Genomic DNA, 16,422 nt, shown 5'->3' on the forward strand with positions numbered 1-16,422 from the left:
GTGTTCGTAAAAACCTCAGTAAAACTCGTTGGTTTTTCTTTTTCTTATCCGCAAATCTTTAAACTTAACAGAAATTATAAAGATTGTGCTCACAGTTATTGGTGGCGCCAAATTTTCATTTATCGTTAAAAATTATTTCATCAAATCAATTTTCATATTTGGTTCTGACCTCTTCTTATCTTTAATAGTAATCATTATTAAATCTACCAACCGCTGTTGACAATTTTATTTTTGGTTCAATCATTAATGAATTTTTATTACAGCAAAAATGTTGTGTGAAAAATATGGAAAAAAAAAATTCTAAAAGATTGCTAATAAGATAAAATTTTCATATTATACAAAAATAATTTTGGAAAACACAAAATTTTATGCGAGAACTATAAACTTTTTTTACAGAGGAGGGACAACAATTAAAAATTAAAATTAGTTAAAATGAAATCGGAACAAACAAATGGTTCTTTAAAACAATCCGTTACGTTATTTAAATGACTTTCATTCATATACCAAAATATTTCAAATGCTTGCATACATTTAGGATGAGGTAAATAATAATTGAAGGAGAGGTTAACAGAATGGTCGAATTCAAGCTTTAATTCAAGCTTTAATAAATAGGTAGGTTATACGAGTTGAGATAAATAATTATATTTTCTACATTTATAGAAACTTGGAGAAGTTCATATTTTCCAAAATATAAGCTGCCGAAAATCAAACTTTATATTCGAGCGGTGATAACTTGAGAGTGAATGAACGTACAAAAAAAATTTTCTTCAAATAAAATAAACTATTTTTTTAATATCTAAAGGCTGCTAAAGTTTCAGATTTCTTAAGTTTACGGTCTGGTCTGCCCTGGAAGAAAAATTATTTCAAAAATTTGAAAAATGTTAATTTTGGATGGCGGTTAATTTCAACGACCATTTTGTTATTTTAACGCTTAGCTATACCGTACTGCGGTAGAAGAAGCATTTCGCTAGCATTCTGCGTTTTCGGATTTCAAAATATATTTGTGATTTTGTTACAATAACGGAAACACGGACAGAATGAAACCAAAAATCACTTTTTTCAATAATTTTTTTTTAAATAACGCTCAATACTAATTCTGAGAAATTGAGAGTAGTTTGCAAAAGAATGCTGTTTTGGTATGTTAATGGTAATCTCCATGATCCATAGACGTATAAGTTTACCTTACAACTTACAAATTGAAAATTTTACATTTACTTATGTAGGTATTAAAATTCATCTACCGGCTTAACCCCCTGAAATATTTTATTATGAATACAAGTTTAGTATTATACCCTTAAGAGTTATTTACTTTTAACTGGAACGCGATTAATTAATTTAATTGCAAAATATTCTCTAAGAATTTTAAGAACCAAGTTATTAAATGGGAAAATTCAGTTTAATATTTTCAGTAATTAAGGTAAGCCTCAATAATGTCACTTTATTTTACAAAAAATTTTCTAATTTTCATTAAAATCTTTTCTAAAATTTCTTGAAATTTACAAAACCAAAAAAAAACTATTGCACTTCGTTCCTTTTACTTCATTTTGTATTAGAAATCGAGATAAAAAACCAAAATTGTTGGAATAAAATATTAGAAATAAACCACCATAACAGTAAAGCATAACAGCGTTATTATTATTATTGCAATATGCATTCTTAAACTAAAAATAACAAAAAAAGAAAAAATGTTGGTAATTTACTGTAAACTTACTTACTTTTTTTTTCGTCGTACAATTCCAGAAAAGTAAATACTTCCGCAAGTTAACGATTCATAATTCAATTGGACTTTTTTCTTCCTCTGCCTTTTTGTTTATTTTTTCTTCATTTATTAAATTGTCTGATATGTGATGCTGCTATTGAACATATACACAATACCCGTGATCTTTAGTCTTTAAATTTCAAGTCATAACAACACAATAAAAAATTTCTTTTTATTGAAAATTGCAAAAAAAAAAAAGAGAAAAAATGACATTTATAAGAAATGAAAATTTATAAACTTCGCATTCATTTGAATTAAGAAGATTTTTGTTTCTTATTTTTTTGTAAGGTCTTCAACGTCCACATATACATATTTTGTCATTCAATTACAAAGTAGTTATCTTTTTCTTCTACAAACGTAAATAAAAAAAAATCTTGCATTTTAATGGTGACAAATAAATTTTATTGTCCTTTTGATTGACCACGTCTGATGGTTAAATGTATATGAAATGGCTGATCCTAACAAATATGAATCCAACAATATTTGGGTAATTTTCAATTCACCTGCGAATTTACATTATAGAATTTCTCTTAAGTATTGCAGCTGCAATCCTAGAAATTCTGAATAGGTGGTGAATTTTGAAAGTGCTTTAATTTCCATTTAGCAAGATTTGAATTTTTAGGCTGCAGCTTAATAATAACATAGAAAAGCGGCAATATTATGCGGCTTAAATCACTGACCCCATGAAATTTAACATAAAATTTAAAATTTTTTCATTTAGAAATCTGCAACTCAGCCAAATTCCACCCTAAATTTTAATTTCCAAAAAAATTATTTAACAATTAAAAAAAAATCGAAACTTTGCCGAACAAGCAAAATAAATCATTTTAGGCAATTCTAACGTATGCCAATAAAATTTACATTAAATATGAATTTCCCTCCCAAGTTTGTCAGAAAGAAGACAGAAGTTAAAAACCAAAAACAAAAAACCAAAAAAAAAAAAATATACACGAGATTTTTTTATTTTAACAGTAAAATATTATAAAAGTGTCAAGAGTGGTTCGCCAACGCGAAATTTTGCGCCAACATCTTAAAGTCGCATAAATTCACCTGAAATTTTGAAAATTATTAGACAAAAAATAAGAAAAATTTGAAAATAAAAGGAGAAAAACAGGAACAAAAACTAAAATTTCCTGTTTGCTTCTATAGCATTTTTTTTTTTTCTAAAATTTATTTTTGTTTTTTGTCTTTTTTATTATTTTTTACTTTTTATACTGTAGCAAGAATGTCCTATGATATTATGTCTCTCCCGTGTTCCCTTACTCACTACATTACTTTTAGGATTTAGTGCACAGAACGTTCACGGTGCAATATTTGTAATTTTTAATAACAATGTTGGAAGAAAAGTTGGCTAGATTTTCATTTTGTATTTTGTATACTTAAGTTTTAAGAAAAAATTCTTATATTTTTGTACACTCTTACGTACTTACAAAAATAAACACGAATGTCTTATTTGTATACTTTTCCATATTTATTTTAAAGCGCATAATGTCGAAAAAAAAATCTTTCTTTTGGACTAAAACAGAAAAAAAACGAGAAAAAAGGAGAGTTGACCTTGTCAACTCTGTGATACTCGTACGAATTTGTTATCGTATGTGCGAATAAAGATGCCATAACTGACTATGGGACAGACTATGACTTTAAGTTGCCGTATATTAATTTATGCAAAATTTCAGTGCTAGGTGTTTTTCAAAATACTGGTTGTGCCAAACTACTATTGAAGTTGTATGGCAGCTACCAGAAAGAGCCAAGAAATTTTAACGAATTTTATCAAGCACATCGGCCCTACTAATATATTTGTTTGTGTGAAATTTCAATACCGCAGCTTTTATAGTTTCTGGAATATAGCCAAATAACTTTTGAAGTTGTACGGCAGCTACCAGAAAGAGCAAAGAAATTTTAATGAATTTTATCAAGCACATCGGTCCTGCTAACATATTCATTTGTGTGAAATTTCAATACCACAGCTTTTATAGTTTCTGAGATATAGCCAAATAACTTTGGAAGTTGTACGACAGCTACCAGAAGGAGCCAAGCAATTTCAACGACTTTGATCAAACACGTTGGCCCTACTAATATATTCGTTTGTGTGAAATTTCAATACCACAACTTTTATAGTTTCTGAGATATAGCCAAATAAATTTTGAAGTTGTATGGCAGCTACCCAAACCGGTGGCCCGATCATGCCCAATTTAAATAGGGTTCTGGCACTTACTACAATAAATCATTTGTGAAAGTTTGGTGAATTTAGCTCAATTAGTTTTTGAGTTATCGTTGGGACGGACGGACGGACAGACAAAGCTAAATCAACTCAGAATTTGACGCTGATCAAAAACATACACTTGAGTCTATATCTAACACCGTTATTTCTTAGCGTTACCAACGGTAAGGCAAATTTAGTATACCCTTCGAACATACGTTCGTACGGGTATAAAAAGAAAATAAATTTAAATTTTCGCGAATGCCAACTTATAATAGAAAAAATTCATTCAAAGCCTCTACCTTTTAAAGTGTAGGAAAAGAAACATTTTTTTTTTCTTGGATAATGAGAATTTGTAAAAAAGCGAAGTTTATTTAAGTCTCAAAATTAAACAATATGGCAATTCCCGTAAAACAATTTAAGAAATTTTTAAAAACTTGTTCCTGTTGAAAACACAGTTGTTTGTTTAAATTCTAAATTTTCCGTCCAAGTGCTCACTCAAGAATGCAATTTTAATTTCTGAATGAAGTATAGATCGCTAGTTAGTTAGCGTCCAGGTGAGTACGACTTCCTCATTTGGGAGTGAAACAAAATTTAATAACAATGTAGTTTAGTTATTAAACTCTAAGTTAATTTTGAAAATATTTTTGATAATAAAATTCAATATTACGCCAATACTTAATAAAATATTCGAGTTAGTATTGAATTTGAAGTCACATTACAATTGAAAATGTAGAAAATTGTTAGCGTTATTGTGAACTATTAAATAAAAATATCTTTTAGTAAAACTCATTTATTATAATCAATTTCTTAGCTACAAATTCTTAAACCAACCACTTTGCGAGACAATCAAAATGTAACACTGTCAATTGCTTATCCATCGATTATTTTGCAGGTTCATTTCCCAAGTGATAGATTTGGAGACAGACCAATTGCATTGCGATTACGAGTACTTGCTTTCAGGTTGATTTTCATAAAATTCAATTTCTCTTTCAATAATTTTCATTCATATATTATAGCATCTCTACAAATTGTTATATGGGTAAAATTAAAATGACGTATAAAGAGAAAATCTACACAAATATTATTTTAGAAGCATACATAATATTCAGCTAGAAAAAACAAACGTATTTTAAGCTTTATTTTATTTTTTATTTTAATAATTCTTTTTACAATTTATTATTATTATTGTCATTATAATACCTTCTTTTTAACAAAACTGTATATGTATGTATGTATATTTCTACATTTTATTTCTTTAAAACTTATCTTGATAATGAATCTAAAAACAATTTATGTATGAATGTTTAGGTATTTATGCATATATGCATGGTTGTGTATTGCACAAAGCTATGTATCAAATGAATTTAAAATACATAGCTCTACTTAAAATTTAAGACAAACAATGTAAGCTAAAGTCAACATAACCAATCAACTTGATCTGCCATAAAGATAAAGATAATATAATATATACATACATACATACATACACAGTTATATGCATGTACAATGAAAATTCAGAAAGTTTTTGAAAAGTTTCAAGATAACATATAACAACCAAACCGAAATGAAAAATTTAAATCGAAATTTTTGGAATTTTTTGTAAACGAACAGACTTTCATTCAAATTAAACGTCACAACTAAATGATTTTATGTCTTCCTTCCGATTTATTATATTAAAATTTACGAAGTGGCGTCTGAATTGAATATTTTGTGAACCTGTTAGCTGGGCTAAATAAAACTTTGACATTTTCGAACTTGTAAACGATTTGACTTTTTTTTGTTTTGTTTGCACTTGAAAAACTGTCATATAGATGAAGACATTTTAATTTTATAGGTTTTTGTCAATTACATACATATGACAATGTTCAATTTCAGAGGATAATATTCTAATATAATATTTACATATATATCAAAGTGAATGAATGTCAAAAATGTCAACATTATGCAAACATTGTACACATAAATGCTCACTTTTTGCTCATTCAAAAACTAATTTTGAAAATTACCACAATAAATAAGGAAATATGCTTGTATAATTCATTTGTCCGCCAATTTTTATACATTTCCGACATGTAAGATGAACCGGAAGGAAATTGATTCAGAAAAAAAAAAACCAAATTTTTTTGACAATTAAAAACGTACACTCCCTTATAGTTAACTCTTAATTCCAACATTTTTCAAATTATTCTCGTTTCTAATATTTTCAATGTGTACCATCAAAATGACATAATGTATATGTATTTATATATCTTTGTGTATGTATGTATATTGTTATTAAGAATGACATGATTTTGAGCTCAATAAAAAACTCAACCGCATGATTTTTTTAATGTGTCTCCACTAAAATGTTTGACATTTTCTTCATTTTCAAAGATTTTATTTGTTTGTTTTTTTTCAACAATTTTTTTTTTTCGACTTGTTTTTCTTTAACTTTTCACGGAAATAATTTACTGATTTTTGTATTTTATTTAATGAAAATAATAAAAGAGAATAAAGTAAGTAACAAGTTTGTTGCCTATGCCCCGTGTTATTATTGTTGTTGTTGCATTTCAAATATTTCTCTTATATTTCATTTTGTCTTTTATACAATCTTTTATACTTTTCTTTAAAAAAAAGAAAAAATTTCATTTTCTTTTGTAAAAACTTAAAAAATATTGACGTGACGAATTATGCTGAATTTTTGCAATTGCAATTGCTTTCAATTTTGACTTTTTGAGTTTAGCTAGTTCAATTTCTTCTTTTGTTTTGTTTTTTCTTTTTTTTGTTATTGTATAAATATTTGTATAAACACGAGTGCTAGATGTCATTTGAATTGCTCTAAACAAATATCAACAATGTCAACAACAAAAAAAAATAAGTATAAGATCGCAATTCATTGATTTTACGAATGTCGTTAAAATGTCGCAAAAATAAAATGTTCCATATAGCATTGCTAAATATAATTTTCATATAAGATAAATTATCATTTTGAAAGACAAACCAAAAATAAAAAAAAAAAAAATACGATTTTTTGTATGTTTATCAAAAATGACGGAAGGTACAAAAACAATTTGTATTTTCTAAAGGCGATATTTTTAAAATCATCGGTTTTAATATTTTTCTTTTAATGCTGCTTTGTATCTAATTTTTAACTTGAATTGCCTGGATTATGTAGGTATTTATTATACAAGTCAATCCGTTAAGAAAAATGATCAATGCAAAAGAGAAGACATTTTCTTTTTATTTGAGGTTATGTTGCTTTATTTTTTATTTTACGACATACACTTATACGTTCAGATACTTATAGTTGGCATTAAAGAAATTTTTGAAAATAAATAAAGATTTTATTATGTTTATTGTTTTCGTTTTTATTATTTATTTACTTTATTTTTACGTTATATTAAATTGTGAATTATTAATTGCAAAATTATAGACAAATTGACAAAGATTTTAGTTTATTTCAGCAAGGTGATTAATAATAGTTTAAAGAAAATAATTGTAACAATATAATTAATTTATAAGTCACATATTGGATCAAACCAATGGTTGGTAATGTAGCACTTTTCCTTTCACCAATTGAAAATAGTGTTTTTAAAAACAATCTACAACATTATTAAAATTAGTTTCATTCATACGACATTTTTCAAATATTGCATACATTTGGGATGAGACAAAAAAAAAATGAAAGAGGAAGAGGCAATAACTTGAGAGAAAATAGAAATAAATTTTCTTTTAAGAAAATTTACTCCATATTTTTTGATTTCTAAAAGCTGCTAAAATTTTAGACTGTCTAAAATAACTTAGATAATGATAAGTTTTAACCACCATATTGTTAAGGCGCAGTAGAAAAAGTGAGTCACTACTTCTGTGAAATTCCGTAGAATTTAAAAACTGTTTGTTCTTCTTGCTAAACAATAATTGGTCAAAAAGTTGAATTTTAAAGGCTTTGGGATATTACAGGAAATGGGGCGGGCGGAACGGTTAGAGAAACGTAAACATTGTCTTTTGTAAGAAAAACATTCTAGTAAAGACATATTAATTTGTGCATAATATTAAATTTTTTAATCTCAGAGACTGTAGAAGTTTTGCAAACAAAGACAGATAGCCAGACAAACGAACGGACAGAGTGAAGCTTGAATAATCAACTTTTTTCCATTTTTTTTTTTTTGGAAAACTGTTAAAAACTATACATTACATATTGGTGCTATTAATTGAAAAATTGAATTTTAATGCAACTTTTAGTATTTTATACGCCGAATACGTATCAATATTCATACGCCAGAATATAAAAAAAAACATGTACTTGTTCAAGTGATATATTTTACACTGCTTGAACCAATGTGATATTTTAATTTTGAATAATATGCACACAAAAAATTTCACTCTTTTTAAATAAATTCAGTTTTTTACACAGATTGTTTAAAACTAGATGTAAAAACTCATTATTATGTAATAACTCTCGATCCCTTTGTCAAAATTACACAAAACTTTATAGTCAAACTCTTAAAACTATAATAAAACTAATAACAAAAATTTAAGAAATCCCATCGTTTAGTTTTGAAATAAAGTAATGTTAAACTTCAAACGCGATTTTCTCGATTCCAAAGTCATGGTGTATGGATCAAAATAGCACTCAGCCGACGATATATTATTTTTGAAGTTGTGTGACTACTAATCAAATTTTCAATATTTATGTGCTATCGTAAATTTCCAAAATACAAATGTCAAAACGAAAAATCACAAAAAATTATCTAATTATATATGTATTTGTATATATATATGTATATTACAACTTACTACTTGAATTACAAATAACTATGTATAAGATTAATTGATTCTAAATTAAGCTCTCGGAAATGGTTTTAATTTTTTTATGCTAAAAATTTCAAACAATCAAAAAACTTTATGACAATTATGCTACCATATAAAAATAAATTGACTTGATTTTTTAAATTCTTGTTTTAGAATCGACATTTGCATACCAGCATAACTGGTTTTATAAAATAAATTAATACTAATTTAAAACTTTTGAACCAATTTATAACACATAACATATAACTTATGTATATACAAGTAAACATGAATGTATAGGGATTTCTTAAGCCGCTTTTAAATCATTGTTAATAGCCAGAAAATTTAAAGTTTAAAGTAAATAAATTTTGTTTTAAAGAAGCACATTTCTTGGCAAACAAATTATTAAAATTGTTGGCGTAGAAAATTTATCGAGGACACTTAAACCGTTTTTCTCTCAACTTCTTGAAATTTTTTAAAACATCAATTCCTATATCAAGTAGAAAGAAACGAAGTAGCAACTTTATAAACATTATCACTAAAAATTTGAGGTAGCAACCTTAAGTGTTAACTTAATTAGATTTAGATATTGTAACTTACAAACTGTGGCTAGAAATTAAATCAATTCCAGTGATGAGTTTTAATCTCATTCGGAATTAATTCGGAATAATTATTTTCAAATAATCAAATCCAATTAAAAATATTAATTTTAAAAATATTGCAAAATAAAAATTCTTCTCCAAAACATCCCATCTCTTTTGGTTTTTTTCCTTGGGATTTTTTCTTTTAACAATAATAAAATTTTATAATATTAATTAAGCGCTTCATTCGTTTAGTTAAAGTGTGATAAAATTAATAATTTAAATACCATTATAATTGCAAAATTATGTATTCAATAAAATGGTTGCACATACTTACATTGAAAAGTGATTATATAACTTGTTTATCTTACCAGTATATCTTATTTGTGCAGCTATATACCCTACCTACACTAATATTTCTGTTAATTTTTATTAATATTGAACTTCAAGAGAAGATAAATTTAAAAATATTGGGAAAGTTGTGCCAAAAATCAGGTATTTTAATTGGTAAAAAAATATTTATGTTTGTTAAAATATTTAATTACTTAATAACAATATGTTGAGCTGCCTGGAAATCCTGTACATACTTGCAATATTAACACTTACTATACCTATCCCACTATTATGTGGTTACAGGATGCAATCCTTGAAATCCATGTCTATAAAGGCGTCAACTCTTATTTGTGTAGATTAAAAGCATCTGTGGATTCTTAAATCTCTTAAAACTTGTTCAAAAAATTCATAGATTAAAGTAAGTTTTCCTTAAAGCTTCATCTGGGTATGACATTCACAACCAACTGAAAAAATTGGACATTATTTCGTAAAAAGTTGACATTAAAGCTAAATAGCAGTTAAATTTTTCTCGCAGCATAGACGTTTTTTTTAAAACGTCAATTTAGTTATAAATTAGTATGTTAAAATTTGGTAATTTACTACAAAAATTATTGTTAGCAAAAACCAGCTGTTTAGCTACTGTTCAAAAATTCATTCTACTGTTAAAAAATGTAACAGTAATTCTGATCAAATTTCTATTATTTACGGTCAGATTGTCAAACAGTGTTCATGCGCTCATGAACTTTCATCAGACTCAAATTAACTTCTAAAATTTGTCGTATGTATATGCAAATGTTAACTAAGATTTTGCCGTATATGCGCACACAGTAACTTAGATTTTGTCGTACAATACGTAAATAGTAACTTAAATTTTGTCGTATACATTAAAAGTAACTTAGAATTTGTCGTATACGTTAACAGTAACTTATATTTTGTCGTACAATACGTGAATAGTAACTTAAATTTTGTCGTATACATTAAAAGTAACTTAGATTTTATTATGCTGACAGTAACTTAGTTTTTGTCGTATATACGTCAACAATAAGTTAGATTTTGTCGTAAGTATAAACAATTACTTACTCATGCTCATGGAACACAACTAATGTTCACTATACTTTTTGTTTCATATAACTTTTACGCTTGGGTGTAATACGGTCACACGTTTATACTACACATCATAATTACATAAATATTTATACGATTTAGAGACCGACAAGAATATTTTTTCTATACATATTGTGATATAAAAAGGAGTTATTCCGAAATAATGGATATAATATTTATGATTATAATAAAATAAAGCTTCATTTAAAAAAAAAAATTTCTAACAAAATAAAATATTTTCATCTACACAGATCTACACACATATATAATGTATGGTGTATAGTAATGAAGTATGTAGTGTTGCCCACATAACATCTTGTTTAATCAGATATCTGATCCCCCGTGACACCATCAGAATCAACTTTTATAATTTTTTTTTTTTTTACTGTTGTTATTAATTTTTTTTCTTACATGTAAATATTGTTATACGTCTATGTTTGTAAGTTTCTGTGTTTTTTTAACTAGATTTTCTAAATGTACACGGGCCAAATAAGATCTATCTATAAAATATATATATATATATATGTAGATAAATATCTAAACATAAAATAAAGAAAAAAAATTTTAAAATAAATAGTTAAATATTTAAAAGTTGTTAGGATGTTGTTAAATCTTTAATTTTATTTATTTAATTTTTTTCTTTTCACAAACTTCATTTTACTTTTATTAGATTTGTTTTCAATAGGTTCATGTGTTTGTACATAAATTGCACATATTATTATGTGCTTACATATTTGGGTATATGTATAAGTGTGATGTTGTTATTAGAAAATAAGTGATACGTAAACGATGAACAAAATCTAAAAATAAAGAAACAAATTACAAGAGAATGCGTCACTTCCCGATTAATTTAAATTTTACGAAGTACGAGGCAGTTGAATAAAAGGAAAACAAGTGAGAAGAACGTGTTTAGGTTTTTTTGCTTATTGTGGTTTGAATATAACATTTGAACACTTCCTTTTTTAATTCTAGATTATTAAATTACTGATACGATATTATTAAATTTATTTAATTCTGTGAATTTACTATTTTGTAAAAAATAAAGTGTTTTTATAGCAAATATTTTATCAGATAATAAATTTATCAATCTTGTATTGAATTTTATTTTTATCTATAGAAGATACTAGAATACATTGATGTCGAAAATAATAAGGAAAGGAATTAAAATCTTCACTTAAATCGTAAATTAAAATGTTTTTTTTTTTGGAATTTAGAGTTTCACTTTTGTTGTGTATTTCTTACTCTAACAGACCTGTTTTAAATTTAAATTCACTAAAATTTTTTCATATAGAACAACGTGATATATTACATTGTATGTTCTCTCTATTTATCTCCATATGTCTATCTCAGTGAAAATAAATAGATGTCAGATGAGTGTAAATATTTAATAGTTATTATTTTATTATTTCATTTTGAGAAATTAAAAACTTTTTCTTAATGTAAGTGACTTCATTTAAAATAGACTAGAACATCTAATAAATAAAAAGTATGTGTGTGTCGTAGCCAATGACGGACGACGCTATCTATTTTTCGTATATTTTAAAATTGTGAATTGTTTTCAGCAAGACTTAAAAAATTAAAAGATATTATCGAATAATTATTGATTAGGTGTCATTTGGAGAATTCTTAATTATTTCTTAAGCGGATCACAGCAGCAGGCTTGACAAAAACCTAACCAAACTGGGTTTTAGAGATTTAAGGGTCTTGGAAATTCTTTAGTTAAGGAAAGGAGACCCCAATGAGCTTTCTCAATAAGTATACAATCCATAAGAGAAGGAATATCTTGGATGGATGTTATTGTGAGATATTTCCCAGGAGAAATTACTCGGACTCATCCCGAATTAGATGGGTGTTTTCTAAGCAAGAAACTGTCACTTGAATTTGAACATTACATTATATTAAAATGACATAATATAGGACCTGTTTAGGTATATGGGATCTAATTTAGGGTCAGAATTTAAAATGGTTAACATAAATCAGGATTTCTTAAACGTAACGACCACTCAAACTATATTGAATTTGATGCAATAAATACACAAATATTTTGAATTTTGTTCAAGTTTCATTCAATATTGAAATAGAATTGATGGGAAAGCCAAAACAAATAAGTTGCTGAATTAATGAATTAAGATTTACGTGTTACGTATTTTACATACATATGTAAATATTTACAATAACACATAGAAGCTTTAATTAATTAAAATAATTGCCAATATTCAAAAATTATTCGAAATGATCACGCAATTATACTTTCCCATAAAAATCAAATTAAATTTATTGGAATTGAATTCTAAAAAACTAGAATTTAATTTCGTTGACAAATTTATAACGTGCTATACAGAATAAAAACAAGAAGAAAACAGAATTTTGAAAATTGTTGCTGTGTAATCACTAACTACAAATCTATTCTAATTGCAAAATTTGCAAGTTTTCAAATCTAGTATACAAAATAATTTTACCAATATTTTTAAATATTGAAATTAATAAATTTTATTTGAGATCGAATTTATTTTTTAATTTTTCTCAATCACACTTGTATATTGCATATTGTATATATAGTTATACACATCGCATACTTTTATATTTGAGTTGTTATACAATACAGTTTTATATAAGTGCATAATATTATGGTTACTAATTTATTTGTAATGAATTAGATATTAAAAATTTTAAAATATGAAAAAAATAAAAATAAAATTATAACTAATTTTTTTTTTTTTACATTTTCTTACAGAAATTTAATTGGTTGTGCCTGATTTTCGTGTGTTTAACAGAATGTTTTAATGTTGCAAATGGCATGTTAGGAAAATCACAATTTTGTGAAGTAGAAACTGGTCAAACGAATATCATTGTTGATATCGAGGAGAGTCGAGACGACTGTAAGTATTATTTAATATATATTTGAATATGTTTGTAGAAAAAAATTGTAACTTTTTTCAATTTTATAATAAACTTTTACTTTATTTTTTTTTTATTTTTTTTCTTCAAAATCTTTATTAGGAATTATCTTGTTTTTTCGGTTGTTAATGCGGTTATTGTGTTTTTCGCTTTTTTCATTTGTTTTTTATTTTTATTTTGTTTTCTTTTATATCCATATATAATATCCATTTAAACTTGTTAATTATTTCTGAGATAAAGACAAAAAACAAAAAAACATTTTTAAGAACTAGTTATTTAAATTTTTTTTTTTTGTATTTTTGTAATTTCTTCAAGAAATTTTAATTTTTATTTTTGTAACATCTGCAAGATATTGATTAAAAGTATTTTTTAATTTTATTTTAATTTTGAAAAAGCATTCATTTTTTTTTTTGTAAATTATTTTTTAAGTTTTATATTTGAGTTTTATGCGGAATATAGAATAAAGTGGGCTTAAATTTGGAAAAATTCTCTGGAAATAATAGGAGTTTTGTCATATTGCATACGTATAGGCGAAATCAATGATTTGCCCTAGAAGCCCGATTTTCTGGAAAATTTATTAAAGCCACATTGTGGACAAAAATATTTTTTATTAATTTCAGTATTATTAAGTTACGTCATATGAGAGCAAGCTGTCGCACATAATTTATTAAACTAAACGGGATTCGTTTCAATGAACTTCAGTTTATTTTAATATTTTAATTCTGGCATTCAAATAAAATCCAATTGAATAAAATTTTTGACATTTTATCTATATCATATATATTGCTTTTTATATAAATATTGCAACTCAAAAAGCAAATTTAAATTAGTATATCTAAAAGAAATAATTCTACACTCTTCTTAAAATAACCCTATATATGAAGAAGGGGTAAGTGGACGAAGGGGTTAACTTGTATTTGCATTGTAATACATTTTTTCGTTAACAAATTGTAAAACTATTAATTTTTTTGTTACTTATCTCCTATGTGCAGTGTTAATCTCGTTTTCTGTTAAGTTTCTAGCAAGAAGAGTAATCAGGAGTTGAAAATATGTGAAATTTAATGATGTTCTATCAGAAAAGCTCGATTTTCTTCGTAATGTTTGTCCACTTATCTGTTCTTATAAATTGCAAAGTATGAAGTGTATTGCCATGTTTTCGTAAATTGAAAATGTGCACAATTCACTTTCAATTAACACTGGCTGTCAATTAACTGCCAAGGAAGATTTCGTAAATGTAAAACGCACGTAAACTTTGTGAATATTGTGCATACTAAATTTTGAACTTGCATATTTAGCTTGAAGGTCATAATAATAACGAAAGAATGTAAGTTTTCATTTAATATTTTATAGTCATTAAACAAATTAATTACATATTTGGTATTTTATGGAAAATTTTTGGTTAATTTTAAAAATACAAAAAAAAAATTAATGGCAAAATTTGACATTTATGAATAAAATATTCAAGTAGCACTTAAGTTTACAGCGCTTACACAAATGCATATTTGTTGCAAACTTATCGTCAAATTTTACGAAAACGAGTAACATATGAATTATAAAAATATTTGCTTTCTTGTTAATGCAGAAATAATTAAACTAAACATATTTCAAAAAAATTCTGCGTTATTAAGTATAAAATAAAATGAACCCTTTGTAAAACAACTTTTTGGATCATGCGCACATTAATCGCAAATTTAAATTAGATTTGACCGAATTCTAATAAAGATTGAAATTTACTATCTATTTATTTTACAAGAAAATTTTTGCAAAATTTTAATAAACAGATCAACAGATTATTCGTTACCCACAAAGCAAAACATCTAAAATTTTTTTTTACTAACTTTTCAATATGACGAAAATAAGGTTCAATTCAATACTGCTTATATTCTATCAGCTTAAATAGATTTAAGATGATTTGGTTTTTGGTCTTTAGCTAAGAGTTAGGACATTTTGCTTTGTGCATAATTGAAAAAAATGGACTTAAGATAGTTTTACCGTGATTATAAAACTGAATCGGAGGGCGATAAAGACACCAGCTTTAGATATAAGTATGGATTTGTTATCCTGGAATTTAAACATGTCCTTAACCTAAAGTATCTTAAGTCGACTTAAAATGATTTGCCTTGTGGGTAGCGATTATTGAGTTTAGTATTGAAAATTCGAATTTTCCATCTAAAATTTCATTCGAAAAGGGTTTACAAATAAAAACTAATTTAGCCAAGTTTTATCTACATTAAATATTACAACTAACAACAATTTTTAATTTTACATACAAAATAAAAATCAAGTTTTTCTTCAGAGAAAAAAAAAATTATTAAAATTTTATCATTAATTTATCACTTTTATTAAAACAAATTTACTTACTAATATCTTTTGAAATACCATAATAAATTTAAAATAAAGCAAAATCAACAAAGTAATGAATAATAAAAATTAATGAAAAAAATAATTGTATCGAATCTTAAATATGGGGAAGCAATCGTAAAATACAAAATACGAAGAAATTAAACCAGAAAATTGTGAAAATACAAAGTATACAGTTGTTTTGTACTTGTTTTCCTCTTAAATTTTGTGTTATGAATTTCTTTAAAAAAAATGCAACTGTATACAACTATGGGAAATTCCAAGTACAGGAAGCAATTGAACTCTATATACTATTATGCATATACTTATATACATTTGGTTTTATTAAATGACTATGAGGTCAATAGTGTTACTCGTGTATAGTTACGTCCTTTAAGTATAAGAATAACCATTGTAATGGGCAAAATTTTATA

The 16,422-nt window shown here is 25.7% G+C and overlaps 1 protein-coding gene across 1 annotated transcript in view; it reads left to right on the forward strand.

Annotated features, from left to right (window-relative positions):
* Positions 1–16,422, forward strand: part of LOC129607043 (cadherin-99C) — a 220,501-nt gene that overhangs the window by 78,078 nt on the left and 126,001 nt on the right. The window contains exon 5 of the mRNA XM_055517737.1: positions 13,479–13,629. Coding sequence (XP_055373712.1) covers positions 13,479–13,629 — 151 coding nt within the window. The remainder of the gene's footprint in view (positions 1–13,478; positions 13,630–16,422) is intronic.

Source organism: Condylostylus longicornis, unplaced genomic scaffold, assembly GCF_029603195.1.
Source record: "Condylostylus longicornis isolate FDR11 unplaced genomic scaffold, ASM2960319v2 ptg000026l, whole genome shotgun sequence".
Lineage (NCBI taxonomy): Eukaryota > Metazoa > Arthropoda > Insecta > Diptera > Dolichopodidae > Condylostylus > Condylostylus longicornis.